The 21,224-nt window shown below is 36.9% G+C and overlaps 1 protein-coding gene across 1 annotated transcript in view; it reads left to right on the top strand.

The window, feature by feature from the left end:
* nrxn3b (neurexin 3b) overlaps positions 1–21,224 on the top strand; it is a gene marked incomplete at its 5' end in the record, with an annotated part of 580,383 nt that overhangs the window by 405,521 nt on the left and 153,638 nt on the right. The window contains one exon of the mRNA XM_079831676.1: positions 9,785–9,966. Within this exon, the coding sequence (XP_079687802.1) occupies positions 9,785–9,966 (182 nt within the window). The remainder of the gene's footprint in view (positions 1–9,784; positions 9,967–21,224) is intronic.

Here is a 21,224-nt window from a genome sequence, read left to right as displayed (position 1 = left end):
CTGAGCCCGGCCGGACCCCGTGGGGGAAGGCCCGGCCACCAGGCGCTCGCATACGAGCCCCAACCCCAGGCCTGGCTCCAGGGTGGGCGACGTCATGGTCCTTGTTTTTGTTTTCTTCATAAGGGGTTTTTGAACTGCTCTTAGTCTGACCCGTCACCTAGGACCTGTTTGCCTTGGGAGACCCTACCAGGGGCATATAGCCCCGGACAACGTAGCTCCTAGGGTCATTCGGGTACTCAAACCCCTCCACCACGTTAAGGTGGCAGTTCATGGAGGAGTGTGAAATTTACGTTTTAATAAATGTATATTATATCAGTAAATAATTAATTTAAAGACATATGCATCATACGTGATCTTGGCAAATACATCACATGACGTTTATATTTCAAGTGATAGTTCTTTGTGATAGCCTATATGAAAGGGTTAAATTATCATCATCAAGAGAGAAAGTCACACACACACACACACACACATACACACACAGTGAGAGAGTGAGAGTGAGGGGGGAGGGGAAGGACAGGCAGAGGACATCGCATAGACTTAATGGTTTTTATACTGTACAAACTGTACATTCTATCCCCCTACACTACCCTTACATTTACATTTACATTTAGTCATTTAGCAGATGCTTTTATCCAAAGCGACTTACAAATGAGAGCAAAAGAAGCAACTAGAACAGTCAAGAACCCTTAAACCTACCCATCACACACACACACACACACACACACACACACACAAACACACACAAACACACAGACACTACCCCTACTCTTAAACCTACCCATCACAGAAAACATTTAGCAGTTTTACATTTTTAATAAAAACATTGTTTAGTATGTTTTTAAAGCTATTTTTATTATGTGGACACATTTAATGTCCTCATAAACCAGGATTACTTTGTAATACCAGTGTAATACCCATGTCATTATACAAATATACAAACACACAGAGGCATAGAGAAAGAGAGTTTCAAAACTAACACAATGCTGGCACTGTAAAAAAAAATCAGGTCCCCAATTGAAAATTTTCTAGCGAGCGATCACATCTAAAATTTTCAGTTGGCCAAATTGAATTTCTTGCATTTTAATTGAATTAAATTGCATCAATTCACAGAAATTCAATTTGGCCAACTGAAAAATTTAGATGTGATCGCTCACTAGAAGATTTTAAATTGAAGACCTGATTTTTTTTTACAGTGTTTTCTGTTCATTGAGGGGAGGGCACACAGAGAGTGGTATTTAGATTAAATATTTTAAATAAATAAATATATTGATCTGAAAAATAGTATATTCATTTTAAATTCATCCAGGCTCAAGAGGTAAATTATCATCACCAAGAGAGAATGTCACACACACACACACGCAAACATTCTGCTTTTTTACATTTTAATAAAACATTGTTTAATATGTTTTTAAAGGTATTTGGTTTACGGGGACACAGGAAATAAGTACCTATGTCATTATACAAATTTGTGTCCTGATAAATCACATACACAAGCACACACACACACACACACACAGAGAGAGAGTGGCCGTGAGAAAGGGAGATGGAATCTGATCTATAATGACCTCCGAGCTGTGAAGCTGCCAGAATAATAATAATAATAATAATAATAATAATAATAATAATAATACGCTGTTTGTTAATTGGCCAGAGGAGAACTGGCACCCCAACTGAGCCTGGTTTCTCCCAAGGTTTATTTTTCTCCATTAGGTCACCTAATGGGGTTTTGGTTTCCTTGCCACTGTTGCCTCTGGCTTGGCGTGCTCAGTTGGGGACACTACATTTTTCAACTAAACATCGAAATAAATCTAAATAAGCCCACACTGTCACTGTATGATAATTGAAATGAACTGATGACATCAGCGTTTTTTCCAGAATGGCTATACAGCTGAATAAAATTATGCTGCATTATTTTCCTGTTTAACACTGTAAAGCTGCTTTGAAACAATCTACATTGTTAAAAGCGCTATATAAATAAAGTTGACTTGACTTGACTTGAATTTTTTTTTTATCCTGTTTCAAAACTAACACAATGCTGCCATCTTCTGTTCATTGAGGGGAGGGCAGCACACACAGACACAGAATAGATTATACAAATAAATATTTTAAATAAATAAATATATTGATCTGAAAAATAGTAGTCTTTTTAAATTAATCCAATTTCAATTACTGAACATACAATCTTAATTTGATTTAAATCAAAATATGATTTTACAAGATATGAGACAATTTCTGTTCCCCTTTCTTGTCCTTATTTAATCCCTCGCCATGGCAACACCGTTTGAGATAACCAATATCCGTTCGCATTTTAGCATCTTCCGTATCTTTGTTTCATGTTGACCGAGTTTGGTGGAGATTGAATTAATCGCCTACGAGGAGAATGTAAAAACTCAGAGCCTGATTTATCCAAAAATTCACGTTCAAACCAAAATATCTGACTTCCTGTTGGTCGGAGCTAATGACTGTAAATTAGAAAGTTGTCCTGCTCGAAGAGAACAATATATGTATTGTAATGGCCAAACCATTCGAGATATCAAAAATCTGCTCGCAATTTTGCATCCTGAATATCTTGTCTTAATGCTGACCGAGTATGGCACTGATTGAAACAATGGCCTCGGAGGAGTGTATTAAATTCCAGAGCATGCGTTTTCCGAACAACCCATAATAGCTCACTTCCTGTTGGGCTGACGCATAACTTAGAGCACGAAAGTTGTTCGGCCCGATGAGATCTATATGTGTATCGAGTTTCATACATGTATGTGCAAGTGTGTTTGATACATGGACCAAGTCTTCAGACCCCACTTAAGGGGGCGCTGTCGAGCCCCCCTGCCACGCCCGGGTACCCACTTCAGCCCAGCTCTGATGGCTGCGCATTCCGACGCGTGTGCAAAGTTTCAAGAGTTTTCGAGCATGTTAAGTGCCCTTAAAGTACCCGAGAAGTCGAGAAAAAAAAAAAAGAAAAAAAAAAATTAATCTTTAGGGGAACAATAGGGCTCTGCGCCCTTTCAGGGCTTGGGCCCTAATAATAATAATAATAATAATAATCTTAAGAAAAACAATAGGGCTCTGCGCCCTTTCAGAGCATATATTGTTAGAAAACTTTGCATTGTTGTTTTAGAAAACCTCACATCACTTTTTGACATACATGTTTGCACTTCTCTGTAAAAAGTACACTGCATGAAAAGAAACATGCTTTCCTTGTATCACTAAAGACCACTGTGTTTTTTTCTGTCTGAATTCAATTGGCTTGTTTGTTAATTGGCCACACAATTTCAAGAACTGTGATTACAAAGAGTGATTTCAAACCGGTCAGTCTCTGAAAGACCTACACATTTTTAATTGGAAAACTCTTCTCATGAATTGCTCTCCAGCAACACCTTGGCTCCAGATTGCAGCATTTGTGCCCAGAGTCTGCTGAGCAGGGCAACCATTGTCTGGATCTTGATACTGGACAAGGTGGAAATACATCAGTGCTTTGGAGACAGAGTGTATTTGCTTCTTTTACTCTTGTTTTTTTCATGTTTGTGGTTCTGTGCTGAACATCATGGAACAGATTTTCTGCACCTCTGACACACTGCATGAGACACCACTTTAGAATCTAAAAATCACAGATAGCACCAGTTGTCTGTATCTGTGTGGGCAAGTGTGTGTAAAGGCACCAGAAACTCTCACTGTGGATCTTGGGTATTTGGGCAAGGATTGCAGGGACAGCCACATAATCCAAACATGTATCCAATTTGTGTGCTAATAAATCTGTGCTTCCATGTGTTGTTTACATGTGTGCCTTATATGAGAAAGATGATTTTCTGCCTCCATGTCATGCATTCACAGAGATTAAACTGTCAAATTGCTAGCTGGGCATGCTGGGATAAAAGCCGCTCCACCAGCTACACTGGCAGAAGTACAATTTCTTCCTGAAGCAAGTCATGTTATGCTTTCTTTGTCACACGTCTACACTCTTAACCTTGGCAACATTGTGCAGAACTACACTTTTATTCAAAATGATAGGTGAATGAATGGAGAAGCTCAGGATTCTAATTGCATGTTAAGGGGGGTAAAGCCAGATGTACTTTTGTCTTTTACTTTTGTTTGTCTTTTACAATTATTATTAATTTATTTTTGCCATATTATACAATATGACCCCAGTGAAGACTTGAGTAAAATCCAGGCAGACTGAGCAACACCAACAGTTGTCGTTGTCAGATCATAACTTTTGGTCAAATTTATGCCATCAGTCCATGTCACATACTGACATCCAGTGCAAATAAAAGCAAACCTCCTGTAATGCAGGCTGGTGCTAACAAATTGGTTGGTTGTAGTTTGTGCACTGATCAAGGCCTTGTCCCAAAGGGCATTGTCAGCCCCATGTGGTCGTCCCCCAAGACAACACTTTTCCACATGGATTGTTGGGTAATAGTTCACTATCTGGATCAGTACTAGGAGAAATGGTACATTGAGGGCGCATAACGGTTGTGAAGGCCACAAGACTATGCTATATCAAGTGCATAATTTCATACTATGTCTATGTAAAGACATCTAATGACTGTCATTATTTGCTCTGTTACTACTGGTTCTTCACTAACATTTTGTAGAAATTCAAGAAGTAGCTGTTTTGCTTTACAATAAATTAAATAGTTGACAATGTACAAATTTTGTATCAGATGGAAAAAAAATTTGAAATCCTACAGTGTGTATTTGGTTAAGACTGTAACGAAAGTCCTCTTAACTGAATCAAGGAAATGCTAAAAAGTGTAGCTGCAGCACAAAGCAATATTTAGTCCATCATGTTTGTTAACAACATGTTCTTAGTTACCTTTATGCGTCAAACACATTGTAAAAAAACACAGCTTTTCCGCGCACACTTTATTTTTTTGTGTTTGTATATTTAATTGAAAAATGCATGATAACGAATCACCCTTTATCAGCGCATTTCTGTAATGAAGTTTTTTAATGAAGTTTTCACCAGCCTGAAATTCCATTAAGGAGACAGAAACTGTGGTATGTATTGCTCCAGAAGATGCAATTTGCCCATAATGAATTCATACATAAAACACCAGACTTTCAAAAGCTTTCAGTATTCATTAAAAACAGTCCATTTGTGGCATAATTATAATCTCACTACTTTTAGCCTTTTTCTTAACACCAATGCCTAAATGCAAAACACTCCCTCACTCCCTCTATCAATGCTGCAAGTAACTCTCAGCCTACCTGCCAATTCGGCAGCATTTAAATGGATGTGTGCAATAGCTTAAAGCCCTGACACGATTAAATTTGGTAAATAGCTTTTTTTTGTATGTCAGGCATTCGCTAAGCCTACTCGTGCAGGGTCCATTAGAAACGTAGTGTTGTATGGACTGAATGGTGTCTCTTGTTACTGAGCAAATCCACTGAGTGGGATAATTGGCTCCCTGGGGTGCCGTGTGGATGCAGTATTTCATGGCATCCCACAGCACTGAGAAGACATGGTATATGAGGACAACTCCCTGAAGATTGAGCTCAGATCTATGTCCATCCTCACGAGAACTACGATTGGAGACATTAAAGAATTCTGAGTGAGATCCTGTGGTTTATTTCCCCGTGGGTCAGGATTTTACTCTGTGCCTAAAGCATGTAATTTATCTAATAAAATAGAGTGTTGACCTAGCGAAGACATATTAGTTCGGGACAAGGTAGGTTGACCCAGTGCAAGTCTTATATGTATGCGATGCATTCTCTTTCATCTCACTCCCATATGTCTCCCTGTCTCCTGGGACTCAACCCCATCCATTTGGCATGATGTCTCTTCCCCTTAAGGAGTATGAACCAGCTGGGCCCTCAAGCCCAGATGTGCAAATGAGATGTTACAGTCTTAATAACAAACGAATGATGGAGAAAACGCCAGCGATGGCAATAAAACTGCTAGTGCACCTGCGGTCTTGTTCCTTCTGCACAGTGCCCAAAAACTTCAAAAACATGTTCATTCCTCAATTGCTTCTTTGATCTCAAATGCTTTGTTCAAAAACCTTGTGAAATACCTACAGAGGCAGCATTTTAAGACTTTCCAAAAGGTAGGCATTTGTATGAATGGATCTCTGAAGGTAACTGACTCTCTTTTGTTTTTGATGCCATTTTCTTTTCATCCTACCTTTGTGTTGGTGCATATACACACACACACACACACACACACATACATACATATACATATACATATATATACACTCACCTAAAGGATTATTAGGAACACCATACTAATACTGTGTTTGACCCCCTTTCGCCTTCAGAACTGCCTTAATTCTACGTGGCATTGATTCAACAAGGTGCTGAAAGCATTCTTTAGAAATGTTGGCCCATATTGATAGGATAGCATCTTGCAGTTGATGGAGATTTGTGGGATGCACATCCAGGGCACGAAGCTCCCGTTCCACCACATCCCAAATATGCTCTATTGGGTTGAGATCTGGTGACTGTGGGGGCCATTTTAGTACAGTGAACTCAGTGAATTTAGTACAGTGAATTGTCATGTTCAAGAAACCAATTTGAAATTATTCAAGCTTTGTGACATGGTGCATTATCCTGCTGGAAGTAGCCATCAGAGGATGGGTACATGGTGGTCATAAAGGGATGGACATGGTCAGAAACAATGCTCAGGTAGACCGTGGCATTTAAACGATGCCCAATTGGCACTAAGGGGCCTAAAGTGTGCCAAGAAAACATCCCCCACACCATTACACCACCACCACCAGCCTGCACAGTGGTAACAAGGCATGATGGATCCATGTTCTCATTCTGTTTACGCCAAATTCTGACTCTACCATCTGAATGTCTCAACAGAAATCGAGACTCATCAGACAACATTTTTCCAGTCTTCAACTGTCCAATTTTGGTGAGCTTGTGCAAATTGTAGCCTCTTTTTCCTATTTGTAGTGGAGATGAGAGGTACCCGGTGGGGTCTTCTGCTGTTGTAGCCCATCCGCCTCAAGGTTGTGCGTGTTGTGGCTTCACAAATTCTTTGCTGCATACCTTGGTTGTAACGAGTGGTTATTTCAGTCAAAGTTGCTCTTCGATCAGCTTGAATCAGTCAATCCATTCTCCTCTGACCTCTAGCATCAACAAGGCATTTTCGCCCACAGGACTGCCGCATACTGGATGTTTTTCCCTTTTCACACCATTCTTTGTAAACCCTAGAAATGGTTGTGCGTGAAAATCCCAGGAACTGAGCAGATTTTGAAATACTCAGACCGGCCCGTCTGGCACCAACAACCATGCCATGCTCAAAATTGCTTAAATCACCTTTCTTTCCCATTCTGACATTCAGTTTGGAGTTCAGGATATTGTCTTGACCAGGACCACACCCCTAAATGCATTGAAGCAACTGCCATGTGATTGGTTGATTAGATAATTGCATTAATGAGAAATTGAACAGGTGTTCCTAATAATCCTATATATATATATTATATGTGTGTGTGTGTGTGTGTGTGTGTGTGTGTGTGTGTGTGTGTGTGTGTGTGTGTGTGTGTGTGTGTGTGTGTGTGTGTGTGTGTGTGTGTGTGTATGTATTGGAAAACTATAATATATATAATAAACTATAATAAAAACAAACAAAAAAGTCCCGCACACAATCTACTTGACATTGTTTACTACATACTATATAGCGTTGCTGTTTTTTTTTTGTAGATAAACACTCAATTAAATTTTATTCACATTTATTTTTATAGCAAAACACTGTGTTTAGCAAAACACTGTGTTGTCAAAGTTGATTTTGTAATGGTCAGACATGTGAATATGTCATGATATTATTAACATTCTACCAAAATCTCAAATGCTCATATTGAGAGTTTTAGACCAGCACTGTACTTATATTCAAAGAACCAGTTCTTTATTTACCCTTGCATTGCAAACTAGCAGAGACTGTCCAAACTGCATGTGGCACTTCATTCACGATAGAGGCCGGTGGCGTTAAGAGGTTTGACTGACAGTTTGAGAATCCAATGGAGATACAAGGTTCAGTCACAAGCTCTTTTTAATTGGCTAAATGCTCAGACGTGCGAGCATAGGCACGTGCCTAGAATGGCAATAAATCCGGCATAAATGGCATATGGCATATGGCATAAATCCGGCCCTGTCTGGAATAGATTACAAAATATTCTGATGTTATAATAGTTTTAGACCTCAGAGACCTGGACTTAATTGATTATATGCTTGTCCAGACATTAGTAAATGGTTCTGATTTGAGAGAGGTAATTACTGTGATTCAAAGGATCTTTTTGGAGTTTTGCCACTCGTTTTATCTTTTGCTATGGGTGTGATATGAAAGCATAATGATCCTTCTTCTTGAAGTGCCAACGTCCAGCTTATTTTCTTGGCCCTTTTGTATTTGTCAAATTACACTTGGAATAGGTTGTTTGATTCTATATCTCTGCCTGCTTTTGTTCTCTAGTTGCAGGTTCATGTATAATGGATGAGGATTGTAAGTCTTTTTTTTTTCTTTTTTTTTTTTGGCAACTTCAAGCTTTTCCCTCTATAGAGTCCTATTTAAGAGGCTTGAAGGCCAAGCATTGATCCTAGAGCTCAGCTCAAGCGCTAGACACTCGAGCCAAGGTCTAAGAGTTTCCATGAAAATTATGTCACTAAGACCAACTTCTAATAAATTCTGCATGAAACACAATGATAAAACAAGAGTCTCATCCTAGACTAGTCATCTGAATCATGCACTAGAGAGCTCTTTCAATCCAGCATGTTATCTATGAAGCTAAGGATTTATTTATGTATTTTATAAAATCAATCATAGTTCTGGAATACTAAATTCAGAATTAAGATTTCCCTGAATACTTAAACACTACATGAGTTGTACAGTAATCTAGCAAATACCAAGAAATAAAGTTATTAAACGTAATTTCAGGAGGAGTACGCCCATCTAATCTTCCAATTAATACCAAGGTATGAAACCAGCAGCTTACCTCTTCCCATTGTTAGTTCTTGCAGCATCCCTTCTCCCGTGCTCCACCTTTTTTGTACAATTTTGCCTGTTATAGGGGGGCAATCGGAGCTTGGGTATAATATCCTCTCCGAGCCCCTCTATAGCAGACAGCAAGCCAAATCTGTTTACCACTTTCACTAAGATTATATGGGCAAACAAACTCATGAAATAAGACAAATAAAACCTATAGAACAAACATACAACAGTGAATAATATCTGTATAAAACATTTGTAGAAATAAAGTATTAATGGGAAATAAAACAAATGATTCTCATATTTCATTGTATTAGATATATCAATATTGGATTCAATGTTATTGTTGACTGACTGAAAAACTTGTAATTCAAATTAGCTGCACTGTTTTCATTGGGCCTTACTTTTTCTGCATGTTCAGTTGTAGTAAAGCTACTAAAATTATCCAGCCAAGAGCAGCAAGTGGATTTCTTTTCCTTGTCAATACTGTTCTTCGACAAATATTAACAACGTAATAGACTTTTAGAGTGCATTAAGATCTAATGCTCTGATCTGATATTTTGACACATTCTATTTTATGTCCCATCTGTTTACATTTGCTGAAGACAAACTGACTGTATTTACATTAATACTTTGCCAAGACAGCTGTTATAGCTTGTAGCTGCATTATCGTAAGCTCTTCGTAATCTTTTTGCTGTCTGCTGCCTTTTAGTTGAGTTGGAATTCTGTACTAACAATACTGCTTAAAGACTGATATTGGTACTTTTAACATCCCATCAGTAACAGCTGGATGTTGCATTGTAAATGAATCTGCTGATCCCTCACACTGTTTTTCTCTATTCCTCCCTGCAGCTGGATCGACGTACATCTTTGGAAAGGGTGGAGGACTTATCACGTACACATGGCCCAATAACGAGAGGCCCAGCACTCGAACCGATAGACTGGCGGTGGGCTTCAGCACCACTATCAAGGACGGGATTCTGGTCCGCATTGACAGCGCCCCCAGACTGGGAGACTACATCATGCTCCATATCGTAAGTCAAGTCAAGCATAATGTTTAGCAGTTATAATGGGTGGCACAGAGGCCATTAGCTGACTATGACAACTACAGCACTACATAAACAGGTTATGTTAAACAGGTTATGAGTAAATTGCAATGCATCATAATATCGTAATTTAATCACTACATAAACTGAGGGAATCTAATAAAATATTTAGTCTAAATATGACATGCCAATTAATGAATTGAATTAATTCTAATATTTTTAAGAGCTCTCAAATTAAGATATTTCAAAGATATTTTATTCTTGTGGCAGATGAATACACTGAATAGATATGACAAGGTGTGTCATTAGAAGTCTATTCCACATATCTACATTAGAATATATATATATATATATATATATATATATATATATATATATATATATATATATATATATATATATGTATATATATATATATATATATGTATATATGTATATATATATATATATATATATATATATATGTATATATATGTATATATATATATATATATATGTATATATATATATATATATATGTATATATATATATATATGTATATATATATATATATATATATATATATATATATATATATATATATATATATATATATATATATATATATATATATATATATATATATATATATATATACATATACAAGTAGCAGTGCAATATGGCTGTATATCAGCACGGCTATGATTCGGTCATAAGTAATCACAGCGTGCTGATATACAGCCATATCGCACGACTACGAGTGTGATATTGCGTTTATACAACAGTTCGACAGCACAAGTGTGTAAAAAAATCTGAAACAACAAGGAGTGTCTATAAATCTCTTGTGCAGAACTACTTCCTTCCACCACGGATTCAAATCTCAAGTTAACAGTTTGACAGTTAAGCCCAAACCTCCATTACTAATTCTAAAACGTCACTTTAGAACTAGTAATGGAGGAACATTAAGTTGCTTCATTGAAGCTTATTGTATTATCTAGAGTAGAGTATTATGGTATTATGAGAGAGAGATCGACTAAACGAGTGTATTACCTGCATCTAAAATGAAAAGTAAGTAAAAAACAAACTTGAAATGGGCTGAAACATGACTGTGGGGGTTTTAGTGAGCAATCAGCTTGATGAAATTAAAGGTACATGTATGTATGTATACTTAACACATTTACAGTACACAGTAAATTTGATTGAAGATTACGTTTATACAACTTTTATTTAATTATACAAATAAATAATCAGACCAAATTTACATGAATGCTGTTTGTGGCCTTGTTCACTGTTCTGGTGAATTATAATTAGATACATTCTTTATAAAAAAGATGTTGCTTTTGGTTTATCATTGTGACCTCAAAGGCAACAAAGTCAGGTAGTAATGTCATATTGCTGTAATCCACAGAAGTGTTTGTAGGGGATTCTGCTGATGCAAGAAAATGGTGATAATGTCTGAAAGAAAGCCAGACTTCAACAGATTGAAAGTCTTTTTCTCCTTAACATCTCTGTGGAGAAGTAATGTGCTCGCACACCATCTGTTCCATGAAACGGCAACCAAGGCATCTCAGTTTTGAGAGGAAGTGAGAGAGAATGTAAGTCACTGAGATAAGAGACGTGTTTTTGACCCCCTGTGAATGGAAGGCCCTTATGGTGTGATTTGAGTTGAGATGCTGCTGTTGAATTAGTAAGACATCTGCTAAAGCAGTAGTTCTCAACTGGTTTGAGAACCAAGCGTCAAATGATGCCCCAACACCGTACTAAAACATAAGCGTTTCACCGTTTCAAACATAAGTTGAAATCTTTCCTCTTCCCAATTTTCTCTTTCCCTTTCAAAGGTTGCTAAGCCTATTTATATTAAATGCATGATTATAGGGAAATGCATTTTAATTTTTGCATTGGGAGTAAATAAACAAATTAAAAGGAAAAGTAGTGAAACTACTAACTTAACTGTGCTTTTCTTACTTAGTATTTCTGTCTTGTTTCCAGTCCAAATATCTAAACATTCTTAAATCAATATGTTTTACTAGTTGTAGCGAATTAGCTCTGAGGGGAAATATGAATAATTATTCAAAACTCAGTATGATTGTTCATTATGATTAATTATGAATATTTGAATAAGTTAAATAGATTAACTTGATGTAGCTACATTAACATTACAATCAATCAATCAATCAATCAATCAATCAATCAGTTCCTCCTATGAACTTTCAGTATTGATTATTAATTAATTCTAAGAAAAGGATATTTTTCATGGCTACAGAAAAATTATTCTTTCTTTGAATTTATGTAAGCGCATAACAAGATTGATCATTTAAGGGACAATTTGTTTGCAGGCAGGGAGTCAGGACCAAACAAATATTGTGCACAAACTTTAACCCCTATGAGTCTGAGCTGTTTTGGGGCCCTTTAGAAGTTGACATGCTCTGACATTTGTGCATTTTTCAGTTGCTTATAAACATATTAATGGCAAAAGTGTAATTACACTGTATTCAGCACAAACTTGGCTACCATAATATGTGAGCAACATGTATGTGCATGCTTGTATTTTTGAGAGAATAATGTTTATGCATAATTTTTGAAAAAAAAAAAAATAATAATAATTAAGGCTTCAAAACACACAATATATATGTGTTCACAAGACCTTTGATTATTGGGTGTTTTTGTCTAGAGTTTTTGCTTCAAAATGATGTGAGAATCATTGAGCCTACTCATTCACATAAAACAATATATTAATTTACATTTTGTAAAACACTTTTTCTTTACTCAGGCCTTATGCGAGTAGGCGTGAATGATCCATGAATAATAATGTGATCCCGCCTGAGAAACAAAAGACCTGCATAATAATGAGCTGCATAATGCATGAGCATCAGGTAGGCCTACTAGATTTTATAGATTTTATTTTATTTTTTAGATATAAAAAATACATTTACATTTACATTTAGTCATTTAGCAGACGCTTTTATCCAAAGCGACTTACAAATGAGAGCAATAGAAGCAACTACAACAGTCAGAGGCTACAGTATGCAAGTGCTGTAACAAGTCTCAGTTAATCTAACACAGAACACACAGGATTATTTTTTTTTTTTTTTTTTTTTTTTTTATAAATTAGACAGACAGAAAAATGAATAGAATGTTAAGTGCTATTCTTGATTGGTCAGGTGCTGCTGGAAGAGATGCGTCTTTAGATGTTTTTTGAAAATGGCTACAGACTCGGCTGCTCGAATTGAGATAGGCAGGTCATTCCACCAGGTGGGGGCAGTCCAGGAAAAGGTCCGTGACAGTGATTTCATGCCTCTCTGGTATGGCACCACAAGGCGTCGTTCACTGGTAGAACGCAAACTCCTGGAGGGTGTGTATGTCTGAACAAGCGAGTTAAGGTAAATTGGTGCAGAGCCAGTGGTTGCTTTGAAGGCGAGTACCAGTGCCTTGAATTTGATGCGAGCGGCTATTGGTAGCCAGTGGAGTCTGATGAAGAGAGGCGTGACGTGCGCTCTCTTCGGCTCGTTAAAGATCACCCTCGCCGCTGCATTCTGGATCAGTTGCAAGGGTTTGATAGTGTATGCCGGAAGGCCTGCTAGAAGAGCATTACAGTAGTCCAGTCTGGAGAGAACAAGAGCTTGGACCAAGAGTTGTGTGGTCTGCTCAGATAGGAAGGCTCTAATCTTCAGCTCTAGATTTCAGAAAAATATTTTCTGAATCATTTGTAAATTATCAATTACACACAATACTCAAATATCATTTTGAGCATCAGTCAGAAACACATGAAATGCATGAGCCAGTGCTAAGGCTATTGTCTGCTATATTGGTATCAAATATACTAATATATTTATTATACCCGTCTGTTATATTATATCAAATATCTTAAAAACATTGATTAAAATTAAGATACAATTTATACAAAACGAAATTCATTTTAAAGAAAGCAATTAACTTTCTAAAAAAACAACAACAACATAAGGTATAATATTTAAACATCAATATGAAGCAAAATTCGTTTTAAAAACATTGAATAAAATTAAGATACAATTTATAATAACGAAATTCACTGTAAAAAAGGCAATTAATACTCAAATATAATTTCCATCTTAAATTCATTTATGAGACGCGTGCAATGCAGCGCTAAGGCTATTGTCTGTTATATGGACTTCTTATAAAATACAATTTATACAAAATGAAAACAGGCCAAATAAATCTTGTCTAAACAGTCTTGCGTCATGTTGCATCAGGATTTATATTTAAATGGTCTTTTTGCGTTTAATATTCACAGATGCTAACAGAATAAACTTAGCCTACCACAATGAGCCCTGAATCAGCTTTCCATGAGGAGAATTATTCCAGGATTATTACTCAACGCGTCTCAAAGCGATGTATCTGAACCATAGCTTCACTAGTTGTGTTTGTATGAGTTGATGTGTGTGTGGGCGTCGACGCATGGATTTCGTGTATTTAAATCTGAATGAGTGATTACATAACAGATTACATAAACACAGAATATTTGTTTTCGTTTTGATTTACATGATTTAAAACCTGACATTTCATCGTTTCTTTAGACATATGTCTCATGTTTGTGTGTCAAGTTTTCACTAAGCTACAGGTCATTTTCTGAAGAGAATCAGATTAGACATCATTGAGAGAGAGGCTGAAGATCACGAATCATGTTTGTTTCCCTTATTTTGCAAAAAGCACAACAATTTGTTTTTATTGTGACTGTACACAAAAAAATAGAAACTTAACAGAATATAATGATGTATAACACTTGCATGAATGATAAAAAACGACAGTTATTTGAGTCTCTTTGGCACTGATAAGAAAACTCGACTCGAGGGGGTTAATAACTAAATCACATACGAGACTAAACTGACAGAAGACATACATACACAAAGCATATACATGGTAAGAGGCAAGGTTAAAGTGGATGGAGGGAAAAGGGTCAGGACAGATGGATGAAGCTATGCAGAGAGTCTAAACCTTGTAAAGAACCACCCCTGATAAACTTTACAGTTTACAGTTTTACTAACTACACAGTGACTTTTATTTCTTAGTGCATTACATGCATTTGCCCGGGAAGGCGTCCAGATATACGGTCGCAAGAGAAAGTCTTGATGGTTCCGTCCGATGGTTTTGCAGTTGCGATTGATTCCTTCCGTGACGAGCGAAGGAACGACGGTGAATTTGCATGGTTGCTTTGACTTCATCAAGGTTGAGGAAGTTGCACAAACTGTGAGTTGGGCCTGCTGGTCACCGCCTCTTCAGTCACAGAGCCAATTGTATTCGGGCTTTCGGAGGGAAAGTTTTACGATCCTTTGTCTCAAGCAGATCCTTTGCCAATTGGTTGCTGCTGAAGGAACTGTTAAAGGTTCTTGTAATACTAATATGCAGGGGTGATAAAAGTACTAAAAAGTTATACATGAGTAAAAGTATATATACCTAAATAAAACATGACTCCAGTAAAAGTAGCAAGTCCTCCATTTTAAGCATCACTTGAGTAAAAGTACAAAAGTCTCCGATTAAAAACGTACTCAAGTACCGAAAGTAAAAAGTAAATATTCATATTAACTGTAAATATCAATAATTAAGCAGATAAATTGTTTTGGGAGTGATATGCAATGCTTTAATTGAACAAATTATAAGATTAGATACTGCAATTAAGAATTTGTTAGGTTTGCAATCATAAGAGACAATGAAGCACCTTAATAGGGGTTATAGGGGTTGAACTTGCAATAGACATGTCCCATAACATTAGCTGCATCAAACAGAAGATGTACAAGATACTATTAACTAATTCAAAATTAATTCAAAAGCCATAAATGACATATTACTTAACAATTAGTTAATAGTCATATGCCTCTACAAGTAAAGTCATGACATGATACGTTTGCAAATTGTTATCTAATGATTAATTAAAGGTAGGGTAGGTAAGAATGATCTAAAACACTTTTGTCCAAATTTGTTTAAACTTTCTTTATATGTCAATACATAGTTAAAATGTAAGTACTCTGAAAAAGAGAGTATAAAAATCGAGTGACTCGAGAGACTATTTAATCTGCAATAAACTCCGCTCATTATTTTCGTCCGGGACGAAACAAGTGATTGGCTTGGGCGACTGTCACTCTCTCTCGCTACCATGGCAACCACCCCATTTGCTACAGGATCTGCCCACATGCACGCACCCCAGTGTTGCCAAGTCGGGCTACTTCAACACTGTTGCCGCGGGTTGTTTTTCATGTCCACGGGTTGAAGTGACCCCAATTATGTGATATTTTGCCCCGGGATTTGCGAATTTTAGCAGGCAGCCCTACCAAAAAGACACATATTTTACCCCCCAAATGCAATTTTTACCGGAGAAACACGATTGGGCTTGTTTTGGGCTAGTTTTGAGTAGCAATTGGGTGGATTTTATTGTGAAAACCTGGCAACCCTGGCGCACCCGTTTGATTTGAGGAGTTCAAGAGGCTGTATTTCTGCTGGACAGGTAATCTTTCATTCTGATTATACTTTTTTTTGGTTTATGTTTTCATGAAGCATGAATCAATAGCACATGTAGCTGCCTAATATAGCTAACATAACATTACTTAGCATAAAGTTACAATGTTATACACTTAGCGAGCCATTATAAGAGATGATAAATACTCAATATGCTTAGCTCAAGTTGATCGCTGTCGTGTTGAATTTCGCAAAATGTAACTTTAGATAACAAAATGCATGTGTAAAAGCTAGTACACCGCAATCAGGAACTTTTTAGAACTAAGATAGCTTTAGCTACTACCCTCTGTCTAAACTCTTTTACCATGTTCACCGGGATATTTACCTGCACGTTTATTTCGGCCCTTGGTTTGTTTTTATATTCTCTACCTATGTTTACTGATGTTTTTATCTTGTATCTGTGTGTGTCGTAGACACTGTGTTGTGTGTGTTTTTTAAACTTTACCAGTATCGTTATTCTAGCTTGATAGTGAGTACTAAAAGACATCTTATTTGTTTATATTCATAATGATAAAGTTAGATTTTTTATTACATGTGATTCTGACATGATGTCACTAAATGCACTTCTTCTCCGCTCATCTCAGGTAAATAATGCGTCTTTCAGCTGAGCGGTCGGCATAGCACGTTCATGTGTTTTGGGGGCGTGGCTTTGGAAAGAGCCCAGAAGGGAGAAGGTGGAGTGAATGGAAATAATGAGCTGTCTTTAAAACAGTCGTGAGAGGTCTATAGACACTCAATTTTTATACTTTCTTTTTCAGAGTACTTACATTTTAATTATGTATTGATATATAAAGAAAGTTTAAACAAATTTGGAAAAAAAAGTTTTTTAACCAAATCTTACCGACCCTACCTTTAAAGCAGACAACTGGAAAAAGCTTTGCTTTGACCCATTGTGGTAATTAACAGATTAATTTACATTATTAGTTCATATAATATGTTATTAGGGAATTAATACATGATGTCATATTTAATTAATAGCAATTCATAAATTACTTAAACTATTAATCTTATTGAATGTTCATTAGATGCTGATGTAGTAATCATTAATAAATGGTTTAGTTCTTCATGAGGCATACATTAACTCATGATTATTTGTGCATTAGTTAAGCATGAATTAATGCATATTAGTGCACCCGTATTGTAAAGTGTTACCGATGTTTTCAGAGTAAATAGTATGCCGCCAAAGAAAAAAGTTTGGGAAACACGGAGCTAATGTTAGTGGGCAAATCTGACTAGTCAGCCTTTCCAAGTCTAGCCCCGACTGGAATCCCAGGATCTGGCAAAGAGATTGCGCATTCTTTTTTTTTTGGAAAGCAAGTGTAATAAATACTTGGAGCGGGCATGGGGAAATGTATTGGAGTAAAAAGTAAACTTCGCCTTTAATATTTTAGTGGAGTCAGAGTGAAAGTAGATACAAATAAAACATACTCAAGTAAAGTACAGATCCCCGAAAAAAAACTAAGTATTTTTACTTCGTTACTTACCACCACTGCTAATATGTTGAACAGGGGCCCGTTCTTCGTACGTCGCTAACTCAGTTAGCTGGATTTGATTGTTGACGATTTGACATGATCTCGGATTGTTTGGTTCTTCGAAGCTCATCCTGGACTTGCTGTCATAGTAACAGGTCCGTAAGCTTAAACCTGCTCATGAGCAGGCTTATTTCATGTAAACAGGATTAGATTGCATCTTGAGGTGATACTTAAAATCTGTCCCAGCCACTGCTACTTTATTACAAGAGTTCATTACTGAACCAGGGGCAATAATAATAATTTTAAATAATAATAATAATAATATAAAAATGTTATATTGTATGAGAATGTGTATATAATATTATAATGTTGTATATAATAATATAGACACAGCCACTTGAGCGATTTTATTTGTCATGGAATAATTACTTTATAATTTTATTGGAGGTTTACACACATGTTGTACAGTTAATCTGAGCCGTGCATTAATTTAAGCGATGACAGATATTAAGGGAGTGGCTTGATGCAGCGCAGGAGATGCAGATAATTTGATCTTGACCCTTAAGAAACTTTAATACTGTCACGTTACAAATCTGCTCCAAATTGAATTAAAAATTAAATTACAACATTGAAATAAAAATGTAAAGGGTGTACAAATACTGTATAAAATCGTGAATATAAATAATTGGTAATCATGTTAAAAAAACATTTATCATTTATCTATAATAACTTTTATGTTGGTTTGGTGGTTTGGCTGTTTCCTTATAAAGGTCCAGAAATTCGTGGGGTTTTTATTGTATAATTTGTCAATTTTTTTGCCAGGTGGCTTTTTTAATTATATGATGACATTACGTTGCTGTCTTGACGCCAGCCAATCGCTGCATTGCTGATCGTGGTTTCGAGTATCGATGCATCTGCCCTCTTCAGGGAACACAAGAACGCGCAGTGATTTTAGATCATTTAATCCATATATTTTAATCCAATCCGCAAATTCGTTTGAAGAACCAAATTAGCCAGAGATCAGTTATCACGATTAAGAGATCTGGGATCTGTCAAATCATCTCAGATGTAATAAGCAACGTACGAAGAACGGGCCCCAGGTATCAACATATCCTATACACAATCATTCAGATCTTTAGATTACAACTTCGTAGACAGCAAACATGCCATACACATGATTTTCGTTAACCATAGTATGCAATTATGAAACATAAATCCAACAGAGATTAAATTAACACAGACAAAACCCTATAAAAAGTCAGTTCAACTTTATTTATGTAACCCCATCATCTAACAAGAGATGAGGAGAACTCAAAAAGTGCAACAACCACAGTGTTTCTTTGCAAATATAACAAGGTTTATTATACAACATTCACGAATAGCCCAACAAGTAATCAGAACTGGCAAAGGGTCAAAACAATAGAAACAAAGAAACAAACATATAACCATTACAGACAGGGTTCCCAATCATATCCAATGGAAATAACTCTGCAAATAAGTGCACACTCAATCACCAATAAAACACCTTTTCACTCCAAACTCCAAAGCAAAAGTAAATCACCAAATCAAACCACTACAAATTGCTCCCTCCCATCTTAACAGAGTAAACCATATCTAAGACAATGGGAACCCCACTGGTTATGAGTACAAAACAAAAATAAAACAACAAAACAAAAAACACAAACACTTTGCCACTTAAATACACAAGACACCAATCAACATTAGTCATCTCTTCAGATACTCATTTAGCCATAAACGCTTTCAATAAAGTAAACGGCAATCATGCATCATCTGTGTTGCTAAAGATATCTGCTTAATTCTCTGAGGCACCAGTCAACACCATTCCCTTAAGGATACGTCACATTTCAGTTCTATGCTGCTAAATCACTGGTCTTTTCATCTACCATTACACAAGCAGTGATGTTTTTCAAACCCAGCACATGGTACCACAAAGAGGAAGCACCAACATGTCTGATTTCCTTTTATAGTGTGTTGACTCATGGGGTTCGTAGTCCATCTAATTTGTAGTCCTACAACTACCCCATTACATTTATATGGTGGTTTTTACAATGCATATTGTTTCAAAGCAACTTCACAGTGTTAAAACTCCTTAAGCTGCATGAGCACGTGGACGGGTTGAAGCGCTATTTTTAGCACGAGTGTAATGTTTGTTAATAGATTTAACGTAAAAAAACATCATTAATCTTGACAAACTATATATCATTCTAAAGGTCTAAACCTCAAGCATCGAGGACAGACCACTGTTTTTCAATGAAAAGCTTATAACGGCTGTATTTTTGCATCAATGTAAGCAATACACATCAAAGATTGTATAAATAAAAACAGAGCACATACCAGTAGTGTCCTAATTACGAGCCACACACGCATCCACTGCTAAAAGTTCCAGAATGAATGGAAAGGTGAGGGTCCACTGAATAACATCCCATAGAGCATTTTAATCCAACGAAATAATAACGGTGTAATATTGATGGTTAATCCTTTGTTTACATCGCATTTCTGCGGAGCGAAGTATCATACTAGACTGTTATGCAATAAAATAATGCACCAAAAACAGTCTCCCGGTAGCATAAAGTGGCATGGGTTTCATAGCTTAGAATGTTACGAACATAATACAACCAACCCCACTCAAAAAAATGCAAAGATAGCCGGGATATAGTCAAAAATATCCAACCATAGCACTCGGTTTAGCTGATGTCATGATGTGCTCATCCAATGATAATGTCTGTTTATCTGGAGCCAATAAAAGCATTGAATCGTCATGACTGACAGAAAATGTAGCCAATGAACACACGATTCCAACGAGACCTCTCATGTCAATAGGCTTGTTTGAGATGCGCCTCGCCTCGCCTGCAGTTCAGCCGAGACTAGGCGGCTGCAGTGAGAGGAGGAGTGAAAAAAGAGCAGGCAAGACGGACAGTTCTCTCTTCTCGTAGTGGATCAGACACCTGCGAGATCAAAGGCGGATATCGTGGGATTCACACTCATGCGCTTTGTTGCTGATAATTTAAGTTCCCTTTCGAGGGAACTCGCACTGCATCGGGACGACGCTTTGGGGATGCTCCCTTAGCATCAGCGAATCTGAAACCAGAATGCCAACTAGGCCAATCCGATTGGCGTGCGTGATGACGTCATCGTGACGGCATACCCGGAAGTATAAAAGGGTTGCTGGAGCGTAATGGCGGTAGTTATTGCTCTTCAGCAAGCGCTATCTGTCAAACTGTCTGTCTATTTACTGTTGTATGTCAGTGAAAGTGTGTGATTGAAATGAAGTGTGAAAAAGTGAGAGA

This window comes from Gobio gobio (assembly GCF_949357685.1).
Source record: "Gobio gobio genome assembly, chromosome: 12".
NCBI lineage: Eukaryota > Metazoa > Chordata > Actinopteri > Cypriniformes > Gobionidae > Gobio > Gobio gobio.
The sequence above is the reverse complement of the archived record's forward strand: the minus strand, read 5'-3'. Positions and strand labels throughout refer to the sequence as shown.